At 42.9% G+C, this 20,510-nt stretch overlaps 1 protein-coding gene across 1 annotated transcript in view; it reads right to left on the bottom strand.

The window, feature by feature from the left end:
- The window catches only part of myo7aa (myosin VIIAa), a gene marked incomplete at its 5' end in the record, with an annotated part of 71,409 nt that extends 61,624 nt beyond the window's left edge, over positions 1-9,785 (bottom strand). Inside the window, 3 exons of the mRNA XM_080731372.1 lie at positions 2,394-2,546; positions 7,826-7,939; positions 9,681-9,785. Of these exons, the coding sequence (XP_080587498.1) occupies positions 2,394-2,546; positions 7,826-7,939; positions 9,681-9,785 (372 nt within the window). The remainder of the gene's footprint in view (positions 1-2,393; positions 2,547-7,825; positions 7,940-9,680) is intronic.
- Between the last annotated feature and the right edge of the window lie 10,725 nt (positions 9,786-20,510).

Below are 20,510 nucleotides of genomic sequence, written 5' to 3'. Positions count from 1 at the left end.
TATGGTCAGGAATTGACTAATATCATTGTGACCTTCATTTCGACTTCAGTTCCTCCCTCCCAGATCACAAAATGTTGTAAGTACTGTAACACATTTCGTGTAACACTCACTCCATGAATTCAAGGCTTCAGTAATTGATAGAAAAGAAGTACATTTTGCGTGAACTACTTACTTCTTTAGTTCCCTTTGTACCCTGCTAGATGTACAGGTCCATGATTACCCTTACCCGTGATCAGATTGTAATAGCTCTAAAACACATACAATTAAGGTGTAAATGTACCCAAGATGCTCTGAATATCCAGTCAACCGGTGCAAATGCAACATACATCAATTGCTCAAGCATTCAGACGCAATAATATGCATGGAAATAACCAGCAAGTGTGCATAAAAACAACAACAACATATATATAAAATGTGGCAGGCATTCACAAGTTCACTTTGACTTCCATATGAAGCACATACTGTACATGTTCAGTAGCACATGCTTTGTTGAAAGACCAGGTATTTATGAAGCCACTCGGTGGATGCCATGTGTTTCAGTGGGAGGTGGAGGAGGGGTGGGGGTGGTAGAAGGAGCAGGCACTCGGGTCCCGTAGCTCAGATGGTAGAGCGTGACAATGAACGTATCGGTGTCTGACACGGGAGAGCGGACGGCCATGATGGAAGTGGAGCAGCAGCATGCTAAGTGACGGGGCCTGGTTACCAACACAGCCCTGGGCAAAGCAATGTTTGAATGTGTACAGTAATCAATCAATCAATCAATCTCTGCAAGGCTGCTGGAAGAACTTTTGAAGGTTTCAAAACACGGATTGGACAATGGATCACCCGGACAATGGATTTATCCCTACTAGCATTTCAAACACTTGCACTTTGCCCAGGTCTGCTCTTCTCAAGGCATGCCAATAGTCTCCTGAAGATAGACTTACCCTCCCACCACAGTTAGTCTTCAGAATGACAGAGAGAGAGAGAGAGAGAGAGAGAGAGAGAGAGAGAGAGAGAGAGAGAGAGAGAAAGCAAGGAAGATAAAGAACGTCAGATCAAGATAGAGAGACAAGAGGGAGAGAGAAAGACAGGAAAAAGATGCACACAGAGGAACGAGACACTCAGTAAAACAAATGTTTCAAAGCCCCAACAGTTCACCAGGGAAGAGTGGTAGGTTTGAATAGGTTTTATGGTGTAATCCAAGCACATTTTTCCAGCACTTTGCAATGTGCCAGTGATATAACTAGTTTTAAGTGATTTTATACGTACTTCAAGCGATAACCGATTTTGGCTATAGAATCTCTTTGACATCGCAGTACACTAGCTTTGACCCTGTATGGGTTGAGCTACAGTAAGTATCACATACCCAGCCCAGGCTAGTGATAAAAGCACACAGAGAGTAATAGATATGTCAGCTCAGCTGACCAATCAGCGCAAGTTAAAGTGCCATCACAGGCCGAAGTGTCACTGCTAGCGACCTCGCTGCATGGTTACTAAAAAACGGTTTGATATATTGATTTCATTGCTGACGTGACGACACACTGGAGTTTATCCAGGTACATACTGTAGGAATCAAAACACGGTGGAAATCAAGTTGAGATAAGGCCAGCCAGCAGCACCTGTCAACTCCCTCCCCATACTGTGTGGGACTACCATCCTGTTTGTATTTATTATGTTAAAAGTGATGATCAGTTTTTTTGTGTTTTTGATCTATATCTCTACACATAATTGCATATGGCTTTCATTGTTGCCCCATTTTTAGCCTTGCCTGTGGCTTGGGCTGATATGTCAGCCTTCTGGCAAGTACAGCTGAACTAGGTGATGATCAATCTGGGAACCCATCATCTCTCTTCCTTTCTCTCTCTTGACTCTGTCTCGAGAGATTGGGTGATGATCTGTACCACTGGTTCCAAACAGTGGGTCGGGACCCATTTGTGGGTTGCGGAGACATGGGTCCTTATTCTTTTTTACTTCATGTTATTATTTCAAACATTTTCTAAATACATTCTCCAAAAAGCTTTCCATGATTATTCCAAGTAATTTAATTAATAAAAGAAAAGTTAGAAATTCCATGAATTAGAAAACAAAATGTTTAAGAAGTAGTGATTCCAGGATTAAAAAATAGCAGATCTACAAGTCCCAAATGCATTGCTTCACGCCTTGTTTTACAACATTTAGAGCGGCGTTTCGAGCTTGCAGCTCTGCAATTTTGTATGCTTTGGTGTGACACTGTTTTGTGTGACATCAAGTACAGTAGGGCATTAATTTACAAAAATGCAATAAAGTTAAAATATTTGTGGAGATATTAGGTTTATGCCTGGCCGAGTAGGAGGAGGAGGATTTGATGATCAATTTGTATAAGTATACACATAGTATATTGATAATGATAACTATCCTCCATCAATACTTACATATATGAGTCTCTCCCTGTATCTGATGAGCAGATTGCGGAGGATCCCGGCTTCGTTGAGGTCTCCCAGGCGGATCATGTCCTCCACCCCGTGGATGGAGGTGGGGTGCATGGGCTTGATGTTGGTGGCATTCTGGGGGGAGATCCAGTGCTCCTAGAGGAGGACATACAGTACAGTAGTAAGTTAAAGCTGCACTATGTAACTTTCCTCTTCTACCCCGGATTTAGACACGGTTTCCTGTGTAAATGGCTAAATGCAGACATTAATTAGGGTGGTTGACCACACTATAGTACTTTACTCCATCTTCCATCGTCTCCTAAATTTAAAAAAAAATAAAAAATGCCGCGCTACTCCTCCCACAGTTTTGGTGGCACGCACTTGAGCCATATGTCAAATTGATCGGCGTCACGCACATGTGCTATTTTGCTATGTTATATAGTTTAATTTATATACATTTATTCATTAATTCATTCACTTTCATCATTCACTTTCATTAAAGTCACTCCATTGACTTTAATATTAGAGGAGCCACTCTGTGAGCCTACATCACCATTACTTTAAAATATATATAAGAGAAATTTAACTTTTCCCAAATATGGAGATGGCTGACATCATAGATGTCTGACATGACATCATAGACCACATGAGACTGACGCAAGTATGTCCATATATGGGCTTTCCAAGATATGGGCTTAATATTGATGACATCAGGGATCTCCATATACAGTATGGCCATGAAAGGGACAAGGACTGACACAGAGATCTCCATATAGCTATTCATTTATTGGTGAATTAATTTTTCCCATTGACTTGAATGGGGAAAATTCAAATGGTAAGACAAAATTCATTTGCGAAATTCGCGTCACGGCAACCACACAATTTCCAATTGCATCTTTCTGGTTTACCATTGAGCAGTGTTGACTTTCGGCGACTAAAACTATGACGAAAAATGATTGTCGACTGCGTTTTTTTCACTGACGAAAACTAAATAAAAACTAAGCTGTGATGACTAAAACTAAGACTAAATATATTGACAATTTCGTCAACAAAATAAAAACTAGACTAAAACGTTGGGGAGAAGAGAGTAATTTTATGTTTGGTTGCTCTCAGGTGTTGCGCACTGAAAATAGCAGATCTACAAGCTCACAACGCACACAACCAAATGTAAAATCATTACGATGCCATCAAGGCCTGCCAAAATACATTTCAGTTGACTAAATCAACTGTAGATTTAGTCGCCTAAAATGTTATGATATTTAGTCAACTAAAATTAGACTAAAACTAATACTTTTCAGGTGACTAAATTATGACTAAAACTAAATGAAATGTTATTCAAAAGGGAATTTCTTGTCAGGTCCTGTGTCTATAGGTGAGACAATTTAAGCAGGGAAACAATGGTCATGAAGTGTGGGTCATGACTGAAAGTATAAGGTCGCGGGTGCAAGCAGCCGAAATGGGTTTCCTCAGACGGGTGGCTGGTATCTCCCTTAGGGATAGGGTGAGAAGTTCAGTCACCGAGAGAGACTTGGAGTAGAACCGCTGCTCCTACACTTGGAAAGGAGTCAGCTTATGTGGTTCGGGCATCTAGTACGGATGCCCCCCGAGCGCCTTCCTAGGAAGGTCCTCAATGCGCGTCCCACTGGGAGGAGACCCCGTGGCAGACCAAAGACCAGATGGAGGGATTATATCTCCAAACTGGCTTGGGAACGCCTCGGTATACTCCCTGAGGGAGTGGAGGAAGTTGCTCAGGATAAGGAAATCTGGAGGTCTCAGTTGGAACTGTTACCCCTGCGACCCGATTCCCGATTTGGAAACAAAATACAATCATATGAGTCAGTGATTCCCAAACCTTTTAGCTCGAGAGAAAAGAGTTTGCCAGGGACTCAAACTAGTGAAAATAGGAGCTCTACTTGTAGAGCTGCCATTTTCCTACTTCTTAACGCTTGTTTACTAATTTAAGGAATTTCTTTGATTGTTTTTATTTTATTCATTAAATTCTTTTGAAAAGTTCTGTGAAAACTCCCATAAAAATGGATCTGCGGACCACAAATGGGTCCCGATCGACCCACTGTTTCGGAAACAGTGGTATAAGTTAAATTGTATTAACATACTCCACCCTACAAATTGGCTTAACATTTATTAACCCTATTAGTGCCTATCCCGAACAAGTTCGGCTTTATTTCAATCCAATCCAATATTTTATTTGCTATTTTACTTACCCCGAGCTGCTTGGAGCAACGTGGGTGGTCCTTGCTCGTCCAGGGCTAGCCAACGAGAGACGCTAGATGGTCCGACGATTTATTCCATTGAAAATGGTTTAAAATAAAGTTTAGAGCCCCCCAAAAAAACCTCAATCTATACTGTCGGTGGCGCGACGTATTCCAGGGTGCCTATCCTGAACTAGTCTGGGATATTTAATAAAATGAATTATTTAATCGGAGGCCTCAACGAAGCCCCGGTCTAAACGTCCATCCATGGTCCGGGCCAACACTCGGCCATACACGGGCCGTAGTCGCGCTAACGGCCGCATCGCACCGCCCACTCCAATAATAAATCACATCTTTAGACAGGATTTTCTCCGGATTGTGTTCCCAGACCCAAAGAGAAAGTTTTTTGCGACTGAAATAGCTTTAGATCGGGCTTCTAAATGGGTTAGCATTTTGGCTACGTGTCAGCTAGCTTCCTCCTCTAGTCACCCATAGCATTGGCTGGAGTGAAATCCCAAGGCACTTGGGACAGTGTCGACGGAAGCTAGAGCGAAGGTCTATAGAGAAATTTCTGGCACTCTAGCGCCCCTTGTGGCCGGCGGCACTGTATGAGTTAAGAAAGGCTTACATAGTGTTGCTTTAACTTAACTCATCCACTGCTTATGACTAGTTTTTTTGAAAAATTATTTTTGGACCCCATTAAATATAGTAAAAACAATTTAAATCGCGATTTTGCATGTTTCACCCCCATACAACCCCATATGTCAAACAGGGCAGCCATCTTGGTTTACATAACATGTAAAACATAATGGCTATTATCTGAAGAATGCCTGAACGGATTTCCAATCGTTTTTTTTTTTTGTTTGAAAGCTGTGAACAAACTGCACAAACATGGTGCATGATTTGTGCATGGGCGTGCATGATCTGTGCACTATAAATTACATGGAAGTCTATGGAGACTTCTGGCGGGGAGATCCCAAAGAAGGCATATTTAAATGGCAGTAGATGAGTTAATTTTACTTATGGTAGCTGTAGCACATTTTCTTACAACTCCGCTCATTCATTCCACAAAAATCTTCTTAACCGCTTAAATTAGTACTTTGTCGACACTAATATTGATTTAGCAAAAAGTACATTTCAATCATACCAATATCACAATCAGATAAGAAAAGAAAAGTAGGAATGCCATCAAAAATATACTTGATGATAAAATCTGAGAAAGCAAATATATAAAGTACTGTACAAGAGAGAGAGAGAGAGAGAGAGAGAGAGAGAGAGAGAGAGAGAGAGAGAGAGAGAGAGAGAAAGAGACACACACACACCCCACACGCACACACACACACACACACACACACACACACACACACACACACACACACACACACACACACACACACACACACACACACACACACACACACACACACACACACACACATAAAAAGGTGTCCACGACCCAGTGTTTGGGAACCAGTGACATAACCTATATGTGTGGGACAGGTCTGTTGTGTCTCTGAAACGCCCCACAGTTGTACTGAAACGTTTACTCCAGTGATGTCACTGGGGTATAATTAATTCATGGCTGTGTAGACTACTACGTACTACCCTCAGGCACTGCAGGTTTCATTCACTAAGTCTTGTCCTTGTCTGCTAATAGTAATCTTAACCACACGAACCCTCGCTTTCCTGTTGATGTAAAGTTGGGCAAACATTTGTCAGAAATAGAACATCTGCATTCATGCTCACAACACGATAGTAGATCTGCTAATCAGCAAAGAGATTTGGTGTAGAGGGGGTCTAAGAATAGAGTTTAAGTCAGTGGTCCGGGGACCACCAGTGGTCCTTGAGGGGGTTCCAGGTGGTCCCCAGCTAAATGATGGACAGTTGGTAACCAAATAGACCTTTATAGATCTTTAACTCTTGAGAGTGTAAAATGATCCTTACGGGTCCATTTGGTTTCATTTAACGCTCTCAAGAGTTCAATTATTGTTAAATATCTGCATTACTTAAATTACAAGAAGTGTACACAATTAGTCAATGTAGGTTATTTTTTAGTTTATTTCTCCACCACATCAATACATGGAAGCATGGAATTGTGGACAAAATCGTAAATGTTCACCTATCATTATGACATGCCCTGAATGGCGTATATTCAATATATGAAAACAGGCTGATCTGGGTCCAAACTTTTGAAAGACTTTGTATTGTATATCACCTTTAGACAGGGAATTTTAATAAAATCCTGAAGATAAATTTGTTACCAAACAATTTCTTCACCAATGTGTTTGTAAAGATGTCTAACATATCTAACAAAGATTGAAATTCAACATCCCTAGGAGAATCTTTGACAGCTAGGGTAATTCTGGGTCTCATTCAATTACTATACACTATACTATAAGGGAAAAAATTACTCCCAAAATAATATGCTTTAAGTAGCATGTGAGGGGTCTAACTAGGTGTTTTTAATTATTCTGAATCCATTGCAAGCATTTGTTTTGCACGAAAAACATTCCTTGGGCCAGAAATGGACCCCACGCAACTGTGAAAAGTGATGACTCATCACTAAACCATCGTTCTTTGGGGCTGTTTTTGGCCCAATGAATGTTTTTTGTGTAAAACAAATGCTTGCAATGGATTCAGAATAATTAAAAACACCTAGTTAGACCCATCAAATCCCACTTGAAGCATATTTTCGGGAGTAATTTTTTCCCTGTGAATGAGACCCAGAATTACCCTAGCTGTCAAAGATTCTCCTAGGGATGTTGAATTTCAATCTTTGTTAGATATGTTAGTAGACACCTTTACGAACACATTGGTGAAGAAATCGTTTGGTAACAAATGTATTCCCAGCTTTGCAGGTATTCTGCTAAAATTCCATGACTACTTGTCTAAGTTATCATTTAAGTCTGTCTTGTGTTCATTCCGTGTTCCTCTCTCTCTCTCTCTCTCTCTCTCTCTCTCTCTCTCTCTCTCTCTCTCTCTCGTTTTGATCAGAGTCATGTATACAGTATTTGGTATTTATTTATTTAGTTTGTTATTTTTGTGTCAGCATGTTGGCGCTGGAAAAACGATGTCCTTTAAATTGTGTCTGAATAAATACCGTAAGGGATGGGTAGTGAAAGGCAGCAGACACGAAAATAAAATTATTCATTCAAAAACATTCATTCATTCATTCATTCATTCATTCATTCATTCATTCATTCATTCGACTGATTCAGGACTTACGTTGGTTTCATCGTCCAACACCTGGATCTGTCCAGAGTCACAGAGTTTGACCACTGCGCCGATCGGGACCACAAACTCCCGACCCGTCTTTAGGTCCAACCAGACATAGTCCCCCTGGAAACAGAACACATGTAGGACATTAGAATCGTAGAGAGGGACTTGGAGTCGTCAAGCAATAGGAAGCAGAGCCATCCTGCCTGCACATGCAAAAACCCAAGATTCTTATATACTGTTAGATCTTGTGCGTGCGTGCGTGCGTGCGTGCGTGTGCGCGCGTGCGTGTGGGTGGAATCCGGCATAGTGTATCAAAATAAATACACTGAATAAGTACAATATTGATGTATATGTCAGACTTGAATTGCCACCAGATTCAGAATCCCATGTAAAGAGAAAGCATGGCTGGTTTGTTCAAACCAGGCAAAATGTTCACGTCTCCCCCTTATTCCACTACTTTCATTGGCTCCCGGTTGCTGCCCGCACCCAGAACAAAACACTGATTTTAGCCCTACAAGGCAACCAAAGGCATGGCGCCCCCATACCTAAAAGGCATGATCCAACCCTTACAATTCCTACTCACATCAGCTACAGTAACTCAGGAATGCTATGTAGACTATGAGCCTTTTCAAAAACACCCTGGACAACATTCCACACATCCTGGACTCTTATCCCTCCCGGCTCCCAATCTGTGGATCAAACTTCCCACTGGAGTCCGAACTATACTCACTCAACGTCTGAAAAACTCACATCTTCAGACTCCACCTCACCCCCTATAGCACTTCACTCTTCCTAGTAGGCCTACCCCTTCTTGCTTTCAATCGTTGAAGCGAAAGCTACAAGCTCACAACGCATCACATTGCAACACATTGTGAGCTTGTAGATCAGCTATTATTGGCGAAGAGGTGTAGAAGAGGTTGTAACTTAGGTCTGTTTTACTGAGAATAGAGGGTTTAAGGGGGTAAACCCATCTCTGTAAAAATAGTGCACATACAGATGTGCCGTTTCAAGTCTCCAGGCTTTACTGCTCTTCTCCTGAAAATGTCCTGCAAATGCATTTTTTGCAGGTTAGCAGGATTCTTTCCCTGTTTTGCCTTTCTAATTTTTATGTAGAATGGAGCTAATTTTTGCAGAAACCCGTAAATGCCAAGAAACCACTCCATTCCCATTGAAAAGCAGAATCCTTCAAAGGTAGATTTGAACTTACATGCACGCACGCACGCACGCACGCACGCACGCACGCACGCACGCACGCACGCACGCACGCACGCACACACACACACACACACACACACACACACACACACACACACACACACACACACACACACACACACACACACACACACACACACACACACACACACACACACATTGCTATCCTTCCATGGGTTTCCGTTAATCCAAATGTCGGTTTCACACAAACAATTATCATCAATTAGATAAAACATCACACACACACACGCACACGCACACGCACACGCACACGCACACACTGCTTCAGCTTTGTGTATACACATGCACAGATTCACAACAACTCACAGACATGCAATTATGATTCACACACACGCACACACACACACGCACGCACGCACGCACGCACGCACGCACACGCACACGCACACGCACACACACACACACACACACCTTATGCACAATGGGTGTACTCTATTCAGACGTACAATTATCATGTCTGTCTGGTTGAAACGTGTGTCCAAAACTGTTACTTTTCACAGCAATGTTATAATACATGATACATTACACACACACACACACACACACACACACACGCGCACACACACACACACACACACACACACACACACACACACACACACACACACACACACACACGTCCTACCGGCAGCAGCACACCGTGTTTGACCACGGTGTTGACGTTGCGTAGCAGAGCCCATTTAGCCTGGTCCTTCTCATAGAGCTCCACATAGTCCCGACGCCTGTACATCTTCACTGCTATCTGCACCGTTCATACACGCCGCGCTATGCTACACTACGACCTCCTACAGTCCATAGAGGCCCAGGCTGAACTTCAAGTATTGAATTACACACATCAGAAATGTATTGTCCTATTACACAACAGTTTTGTCTAATGTCTTCTAGTCCAGAGAGTAATACATTAGAATAAAAAAACCTCAAACCTATGTTCTGTACATCCACATAAAATGTATATACAGTATATATTTGAATATATCCACGTATATTCGCAATATTTTGTGTATTGGTCCGTACTCAAAGAAGGTGAAAAATAAACAGATACAAAAATATATAAAACGATATATTCTGGATGTTTGGTGCAACTAACACATACTGACTACATAGTCCATACACACCACTAACACTCAAAAAGGTCCAATATTCTGGTGGTTCCGTGAGATAGATAGAGATGCTCTATTGCGTATTATCAAAGTCACGGGTACGATTCCCAGCCAAGGCTGATGATGTTGTGGGTCATTCTCTCTCCCACTGCACACCGTCCAATAAATCTCAAGTTAAACTTCCCGACATCCAGGTTGAAAAGCAGATAAATTAAATAAATCCAATTCCCAGCGGTGTCTGTCAGTCCAGGTCAATGACCCCAGACCACAGGGGGTCTCGTGTACTGTGAAATAAAGCACCGGCAACCTTGTGGGTATGAAAGCACATTCCACATTCCCTCTGTCAAAAAGTTAAAATTCCTTTTCTTTTCCTCTGTGCTACCACCAGGCTCCCTTCATGCTGCCTCTCTACTGGCTAGTGAAGGAACAACACAAGAATTAAGTTTTGCCTCCAGCATTGTTCCAGCACCCAGCAATGGTCCATCAGATTATCCATTAGATCTCGCCAAAATGTCCCAAATATTCCAAGGTTTAGGACAACAGGCCAGCTCGCTCTCTCTGTGTGTGTCTCTGTCACACACACCTCACTGTCCAGCCTCCAACAACCTTCCCTGTTGCTCATGGCAACGTGATGTCACTTCCTGTAACAGGTGTGTCCTTCATCGAAAACACACCCCTACAAATAGAGGGTTGACCTAATGCACTTTACTGGAGTATTTCCAAATGTCGATACTTTTACTTCTACTTCACTACATCTCGGAGGCAAATATAATGTACTTTTAATCCACTACAATTATTTGAAAACTTTAGTTACTAGTTACTTTGTAGATTTTATTAGAAAACATACATTAAACATTCAGCCCTAAATACATTTTGGCCATTTGAAAATAGCCGATCTACAAGTCGATCTACAAGCTCACAATGCAATACGATGTAAAATATTTCAACACGTTTGAAAACTTCTGAAATGGGACATTCTGCATAATGAGTACTTTCTCATTTTAGTACTTTAAGTACATTTTGATGCCAATACTTTTACTCAAGTAAATCACATTTCTACATTGCAGTATTGATACAGTACTTTTACTTACTGTAAGTAAAGAAATTAGTACTTTTTCCACCACTGGTAAAAAGTGCTACAGGGTTATAATACCTCCCTCAGTGCTCTCTGGGAAGGGATCAAAGGCAAATATGAAGAAAATGCAAGGCACTCGAACGGGGTATGAGATAAAAAGAAAAACACTCTATTGAGTTCAGACTAATCTCCTAAATTGTTTAGTGTTGCCAACAAAAGTGTTGCCTTTAATACTGTAATAGCCTTCATGTTGGTCCTGTCTTGGATGTTCAGTCATTATATTTCTCTTTTTGAAAAGAACATTTAGAGAAAATATACTAAGCAGCCTTCATCATTGTCATATTGTACACAACACAGTGCAAGTTAAAAAGCTGACCAGTGGCTGTTAAAAGTTAAATATAAAGTGCTGTATAGTAGTCCATTGGATCCTTTTGCAGTGGGTCTAGAGTAGTAACAATAGATGCAGACTCACAAATAAACAGGTCTCTCAGACAGGAACAGTTCATACTGCGCCAGACTGAGAATACACCCACAGAACAGAACATAGTCAGGTGGACATGGAGTTACGGTCCAAAAATAAACCAGAAAACACAACAGAAAAGAACAGACACAGAAAGACAGACAGAAAGAAGGGTCTGAATGACGTCCTGTATGTGACTTTACACAATAAAGGATGACACCAGAGCTAAGCTAGGTACAGGTATGTATAATAACTAGAGGTTCGCGGCCCTTCGGGCCGCTCACATCTAGAGTCCACGCCCGCTTTTTATTTTTTTATTTTTATTTTTTTAAAGTTAAAAAAATAATAATAATAATAATTTTTTTTGAAAAAAAAATTTTTTTTTTGAAAAAAAAAAAAAAGTTTTTTGAATAAAAAAAAGTTTTTTTGAATAAAAAAAAGTTTTGGCCTAATTGTGTTATTATTGTTACTGTAATAGGCCTGCACACACACACACACACACACACACACACAGACAGACAGACAGACAGACAGACAGACAGACAGACAGACAGTATCTTGCTGTGAACTCTAGAGGTGAGTGGCCCGAAGGGCCGCGAACTTCTTGTAAGATACAGGCTCTCGGCTAGCGATTGAGTCTCTCTCTCTCTCTCTCTCTCTCTCTCTCTCTCTCTCTCTCTCTCTCTCTCTCTCTCCCCCTGTGCAGCGGCCCCCCCCCTTCCCTCTTGTAACCTGAGACTCTCTCTCTCTCTCTCTCTCTCTCTTGCTCTCTAGCGAATGAGCGGACGGCATAGGGTTAGGGGCGGTATTCCTTACGCCCTAGACGACTACCTATGAGTTGAAGTGGATGTAAAGGGGGCGTGGAAGTGGGATGCGGCAATAAGCCCATTGTAAATATAAGATGATATATTTCAACAGTTTTCTAAAACAAAAAAACGTATGTCGCTAAATATATCAGTGGTTCTCAAACGGTTTCATGTCAAGCACCCCCAAAAGGATATACATGTATTTGGCCGCGGACCCCCATTTCAAAATATTTGGTTCCAGGGACCCCCAGATCTAAAGATTCGAGTTACACTTGTTCACTTAAAAATATTCAAAGATTTGCACACACACATTTTCAAGATTGTAATTGGGTGTTGTGGATTATGGTGTTGTGACAGTGTGTGTGTGTGTGTGTGTGTGTGTGTGTGTGTGTGTGTGTGTGTGTGTGTGTGTTGTGACAGTGTGTGTGTGTGTGTGTGTGTGTGTGTGTATGTGTGTGTGTGTGTGTGTGTGTGTGTGTGTGTGTGTGTGTGTGTGTGTGTGTGTGTGTGTGTGTGTGTGTGTGTGTGTGATGATATGTCTGTTTAATTAAGTAAATACCCCTGCTGGCAAACAGAGCAGAGAGCAAGCTGAACATTACACCCTGCCCAGCTGTCTCATACACACACACACACACACACACACACACACACACACACACACACACACACACACACACACACACACACACACACACACACACGTGGATGCTGTGACATAGTGGCGGGGTGAGAGATGCCAACACGACACTATCAGGAACCACATGATCAATTATTCAGCAGCCTCTGTTTGAATTCTCTCTCTCTCTCTCTCTCTCTCTCTCTCTCTCTCTCTCTCACACACACACACACACACACACACACACACACACACACACACACACACACACACACACACATACACACACACACACACACACACACACACACACTCCTTTAATTCTTTCTCCAATTGTATCACTTCTATTCTCAGTCTCACTTTTAGTTTCTCCACTATTCAACATTTCTTCAAATTTGTAATCGTCTCTCTGCATCTCCTTTTCACCTCTTGGACCTCCCCTCCCCTCCCTCCCTCCCTCCCTCTCTTTCTCTGTCAATCCCTCTCTCTTTCTCTGTTAATCCCTCTCTCTTTCTCTGTTAATCCCTCTCTCGCTTAATGTCCTGCAATGCCCCTTCTTTCTCTCTGTGCATTCGCTTTGTCTAGTTCTTATCTGATAGGTGTGTCCTTACATGCTCTATAGTTATGATGCTCAGTTTGGACGTCATTCAGACTCTGTAAGTCGCTGGTCACTGATACACAGCTACAGGGTGACACATGTAGGGCAGGATATGATCCAACCCCCCTGCGCCGCGTCCCGTAAATAAATAGGTGATCCACAAACTCACACCGTGTGGCGACATGACACGTTGTGAGCTTGTGGATTGGCTATTTTCTGGGAAGAGATTTGGTGTAGACTATTGAACAAAGGATTGAGACTCCTGTTAACCCGTTCAACAATGTAGTTAATAATTAATTAAGTGTTAATTAAGTGCTGTTATTTTGTTAGTCAAGACTCAACTACAGAGAACGCTTTAATACTAAAGCTGTAGTGGATATGAGATGGATTTTCTGTGAACTTATAATGGATCAATGCGAGATAGTTTCAGGATAGATGTGCAAATGGTTGAAACAGCTCCCGTCTTGTGCCATCTCACATTGACAAGCTGTTGTTTAAATGTGCGTACAACAGAAGTAGTCCATCGGGGATAGACAAAGGCCCGGGGAGCAAACCAGGAAGCGCTACAACATGGAGATACATGAAAATAAACCCGATACACGATAGTAGATATGTTACCGGATGTTTGGGTAACTCAGGACGTTCTATGTAAGAGCGCTTGTTTTGTCGTTCACCACACACCAATCACCACCAGGTGGCGACGACAGCCCATAGAGTTATAATGCGACAGCCATTCACTAGTGAAGGCGCTGACGTCACTCGTTTGCGACTCTTTCTTTATTTACTAGCCTAGCCTAGCCTAGCCTAGCCTAGCCATTAGCTCCATTGTAGTCACTTGGACAGGGCGTTTATCGTGGGCTTGCCCAGGCCTTACGGCCTGGGCATAAATATAACGATTGCATTCACCACGGCTTCGTAACTCGCGCGGCGCTCCGCCGGCCGCGCGGCCCTGGCCCGCTCTTCGCGGCCACTCGCACCTGCGGTGCTCGGGGGCGAAGAGCAGGACCAAGGTCCGCTGGCCTGCGCGCCGCTTGCAATGTCGTGGACAATCGAGCGGCTCCGTTCCGCCCCGTGCTGCACGACGAGTGCTCCGTTTCTCGACCGTCCTGTTTCTCTAACAAACCGTGACAGATACACTGGAGGATCATCCTAATTAGCCTGCATCAGGGCCCGACATCACTACATTACGCCACTGTGCCACAGCTGTTGCATCCTATTGACTGACTGACCTGGCTGCCAATGAGGAATCCCCATCAGGAGGACATAGATAGAGTCTCCTTAACCTCACGTATAGCCTCGCGGAAGCCTGTTCACAACATGAGGCAGTGAATAGGAAGGTCTTTTTTCGACCAATCACAGACGGGTGTTCCTAAAAATGTATTCTCGGTCTTTCCCGGTCAAGAAGTAAATTCTTCAGACAACGCAATTGCAGTTGTTTTAAATGAGGGAATCTGGTGTTCTTTACAAACTTCTGTAATAGTTGTGTTGAAATTCTCCTCAAAATCAATTTTTCTAAAGAGTTAAGAGCTTTGGTATGGAGCTATGGTTTGTTTCACCAGGAGGTGTAAACAGACCTTCACCGCATGACGTAACTTCCCTTAATCGCAGCACTTCCGCCACTTCCATTTATGCAACGCGCAGGTCGCGCCCAGGGTGGAGTCTCCTCCGTCCTACTCCTCCTGCCCAACACTCCCTGCTGACAGGCTCCACCTCCACCCCATAGGAGTATGTGCAGTGACAATTATCACCCTCCCCGCTTGGCTTCCCTTCCTCGAACATGGGCCAATTGTGCTCGTATAGACGCTCGACAAGCCGTTCAGTTTCCTTCTAATTGACCACTTGAACCCTACTGAAACAGGAGATAAGCTCCTGACCTATGGGCCACATGGCTTGGTTCGCTGAGGCTACTTACTTGAACCCTAAACTTCGGAGTCCCCCAAGGGTCTATACCAGGCCCACTCCTTTTTTCCCCCTTGAAGAGTAGCATGTCTAAGCTCACCACAGGTTGCACTGTGATATGTTGTGTGGTTGTAGTAGATCTGCTATTTTCAACAAATACTTGCCCCATAATTGGGATGCTAGGGTTCATCTGGTTGATCAAACAATTAAAGAAGTAATCATGCGGGGATCCCGATCTACAGGTTGAGAACCAATGGTGTGGAGGATGACCAGAAGAGGATGATGTAATGTCCTCCGTTCCGCCTACGGTACACATGTGTGGGTGCGAGTTCTCGCCATCGCCTTGAGTTAATTATTTAGACAGGCCTGTGTTGTTGAGACAGACAAGCGGGTGGGGCGAGTCACTGGGTATTCACTTACACACTCACTAATGGCTGAGTGTCATCCCTCTCGAGGACGGTAACTGTAGGGAACACACACACACACACACACACACACACACACACACACACACACACACACACACACACTGCACTTCTCTAATGGTTTAAAAATGCAACGCACTGCATTTTGCATTGAGTGTTAAGTCATAGAGTAAACCAGGGGTTTTCAACCAGTGATCCGCGGACCACCAGTGGTCCTTGAGGGGTTTCCAGGTGTTCCCCAGTGAAATGATAGAGGGTTGGCAACCAAATGGACCCTTATAGATCTTTAACTCTTGGGAGTGTGAAATGACCTTACAGGTCCATTTGGTTTCATTTTACGCTATTTTAAGTCTAGAATGTAGACGAATTGTTATGAGAGGCTAAATCTCATCAAATGGTGGTCTGTGGCTCAAATGCCAAATAAAAATGGTCCTTGATATGAAAAGGGTTGAAAACCACATTAGGTAAAATGTCATAATCGTGACAGCACTATACAGAAACAAGGCAGAGGCACAGAGTGGGCCTTTTTAAACAGTGCATTTTGCTTTCACTAACAACAAAACTAATATATGACTCACATTTCAGGATGCCTTGTGTCTTGGCTATTCTAGCGATTTAAAAATAAAATAATGAATCAAATAGGGTTTAAGGGGTTAACCTTTTTATTTGACATTAGAGTGATAAGAGTGATTTTGGCCGGGTTTCCCAAAGCGATTTTAGCCCATCGTAAGCCCACGTAGCTCACGCATGGTCGTAGAGACCAAGCCCAGATCGTCATGTTCCCGTGTTCATATGGTTTCGGGCAGAGCGACTTATTTAGCCTCCTACAACTACACCATCATTCAGATTTCACAAACAAAGTGCTTAATAAAGTCTCACACCTGTCTAAATACAGTACGGCTTTCTATAATTACCCGTATCCTCTGTTTTCTTTAATAAGAAGCCTTTTTATCTGATCACTGTCTGTTTATCTCAATGGGCTTGGTGCGCATGGGGAACGTGAGGAAATACATGGAAAAACAGACGCGATCGGTTAAAAAGGCTTCTTATTGAAGAACACAGAGGATATGGGTAATTATAGAATGCCGTACCATATTTAGACAGGAGTGAGACTTTATTAAGCACTTTGTGAAATCTGAATGTTGGTGTAGTTGTAGGTGGCTAATTAAGTCGCTCTGACCGAACCCATGTAAACACGGGAACATGACGGTCGGGGCTTGGTCTCTACGACCATGCGTGAGCTACGATGGGCTAAAATCGCTTTGGGAAACTCGCCCAATATGTGTTATAGAGGCTACTTTTGCACGGATATGAATACAAGGTGTGCATTGAGATTTTAAATTTGATCCCTTGGGTTTAACATTCCTCAGGTTTGAACACAATCTTTCTTGAGGCAACGGTTGAACGCAGTTCAATCTTTAGAGAGGAGCTGCAACTACAACTACAAGTTTAAAAGAGGACGGTAAGCACAGGTGTCATCCTGCCCCCTGGTGGCGGCAGTGTGGCACCGTGTGCTTTTTCTCCTGACCAAAAACTGGTCAAGACAAGGCCTGGCCTATGGGTTTAGTTCGGGGGCGGGGGACCACGCGGTCCTAGCCCTCCATGACACACAATGTCCCCTGTCCCACCTACAGAACTCATTTCAACAAAGGGGTTCTACGGCGTGCCTCAGCTAGTCTGGCTAGTCTGGTGCATCACAGGAGCAGGGACAGAAGAATGCAGAGGAGAGAGACACTGGAGCAGCTCAGACAATTCAAGCCCTTTAGCCAGAGTCATGACTCTGAGGAAGAAACAAGGTAGTTGCTCTGCTCTAAAGCAAATTTGTAATGACATGACAGATATGATTTATGCAGGATGCAGGGATCTAAGCTCATTTGCATTTAGATAGGTCATTTATGCGAATCAAAAGGTTACGAGGAAAGAGGTATTGATTGCCTAATTGGCGTTGACAACAAATAATAAAATGTCCAATAAAAACACAAGACAGTCTGTCTCCATGTCTGGTTCATTGATAATTGATGTTAAAAAAAGGTATGATCTGCAGGCTTTGTGTACGTTGTCTCCCTTTCCTGAAGGGAGGTAGTAATTGCAAAGATGTCGAAAAAACATCAAAGATCAGTCAGCTTAAAATAACGTTGTTGGTGTCAACATTTCTCAATGAAAGAGTGGAGACCCCACCTCTAACCAATGCAGATTCTGTACTGTTTCGGAGCCTTGCTCTAGGACACGTGGACGATAAAGCTGAGATTGAACCCTGACCAGTTCAAAGAGTGCCTCTCCTAGGCCTGAGCAACTGCCACGAGAGGCTTGAACCCGAACCTTATGACTTCACAAGACTGACTGCAGTCACACCTGCTGCAAAGAGGTCTGCAATATCGCAGATGTACAAGCTCGCAGCAAGGCACGAAGTGACGCGCAGTGAGCTTGTACTTCTGCTATTTTTGAGAACCACTGTTCTAAACCACTGTTCTAAATCCGAAGAGTTTTCTTAAAAAACGTATAGCTAAAATCAATTTATAGTTAGATTCTAAAATGACAGAGATGCTTTCCCGGTTTGAATGGGTTAAAGTGCAGGGACACTTTTTATTATTAATTATTGTTATCTGCACGCCAGGCAGGAACGAGCCAACAGGCGGGTTCCGTAGACAAGTAACGATAATCTATCTATAAATGCGCCAAATCTCTGTCTGTCTGCGTGTCTGTCTGTTTGTAATCCGCGTATCTCGAGAACCGGCACGCGCGTTCCCCGCCGCCGCGCGGAGTGCAGTGCCGGGCCTCGACCCGACCCGACTCGCGGTTTTCCGAAACCGGCGCAAAACGTTCGGAATCTCCTTATGCGGAGCTGATTGTTGACATCAGGCTGTTCCGGAGGAAATCGGCGCAAGCGCTGACTCATTGTGACATCACTTCATAAAAGGCTCTGAGATCACGTACACCACATGAGTCAACAAACATGGTAACATGGTTACGTATTCTGATGACGTATTCTGATGTATTCTGATGTTCCTACCGGTATATGGGCATAAAAGGACACAGGCAAACATATGGTCAAAACGGCTCTTATGACAACAGGTATAATGGGGTTTGCATTAAAGAGTGGGGCATTCATTCCCTATTTCAAATTAGGCACGCGCGTTCCCCGCCATGGGCATAAAATGGATGCAAACAGACAGATACGGATATCTCCATATATGAGCATAAATGGACACAGGCAAACAGATGGTCAAAGATCTCCATATATGGGCATAAAATGGACGCAAAAAGACAGATACAGATATCTCCATATATGGGCATAAATGGACACAGGCAAACAGATGGTCAAAACGGGTCCTATGACAACAGGTATAATGGGGTTTGCAATAAAGGGGGAACCAGCACTGTGTCTGCAACACAGTCGGAGGCACAGACAGATACAGAGATCTCCATAATGGGCATAAAGGGACACAGACAAACAGATACAGAGATCTCCATATATGGGCATGAAATGGATGCAGACAGACAGATAGAGATATCTCCATATATGAGCATAAATGGACACAGGCAAACAGATGGTCAATACAGGTCCTACAGAGATCTCCATATATGGGCATAAAATGGACGCAGACAGACAGATAACTCCATGTATGGGCATAAATGGACACAGGCAAACAGATGGTCAAAACGGGTCCTACAGAGATCTCCATATATGGACATAAAATGGACGTAGACAGATAGATATCCCCATATATGGGCATAAATGGACACACGCAAACAGATGGTCAAAACAGATCCTATGACAACAGGTATAATGGGGTTTGCATTAAAGGGCGGGGCATTCATCCCCTATATACATTGTTCCCGAGTTGGCCAGGGCGGCCGAACTTCTAGTACTGATAAAGCACGACCCTCAAGTGTAATATTGCGATTATACAACAGTTACCCTTAAAAAAACACATCAACTTAATTTCTTGAAATTAAGATATTCAATAGAAATGTGTACTTTTTTAATGCCAGATTTCGCTAGTATGTCCCTGAACTTCACATGAAAACTTCTAGCGTAGCTGCTTAGCATAGTGCTGTGACAGGCTTTCGTGACCGGCAAAGCTGATATCTTTGTTTGATGAGATCCTTCCTCTATGCTCGTTATCATCATGGGTAGATAGCTATTTCAACTAATCAGATTGCTTCATCGGAACTACCTGTTGTATAATCCAAAAATAGGATCTAGGAGTCCCATCTTGTGATGAAACAGCTCAAATTCACTCTTTTTGAACATGAACAAACGCAGACAAAATATAACATTACAAAAACTACCACAGGATTAGTTTTTAAGGAAAATGTAAAGACCCAGACTGGATCTGGATCCTGAGTGGCCTGAGTGTGGGTAAACTGTTGACCTTTGTCGAGGTCACATCCTTTCTGGGTTTTACAATATTCACAACTAGCATGTCAAAACGTATTTCAATGTGATAGACTGTATTCTTTCCATAGAGTACA

This window comes from Nannobrachium achirus (assembly GCF_963921795.1).
Source record: "Nannobrachium achirus genome assembly, chromosome: 8".
Taxonomy (NCBI): Eukaryota; Metazoa; Chordata; class Actinopteri; order Myctophiformes; family Myctophidae; genus Nannobrachium; species Nannobrachium achirus.
This window is presented reverse-complemented; position numbering and strand designations above follow the sequence as displayed.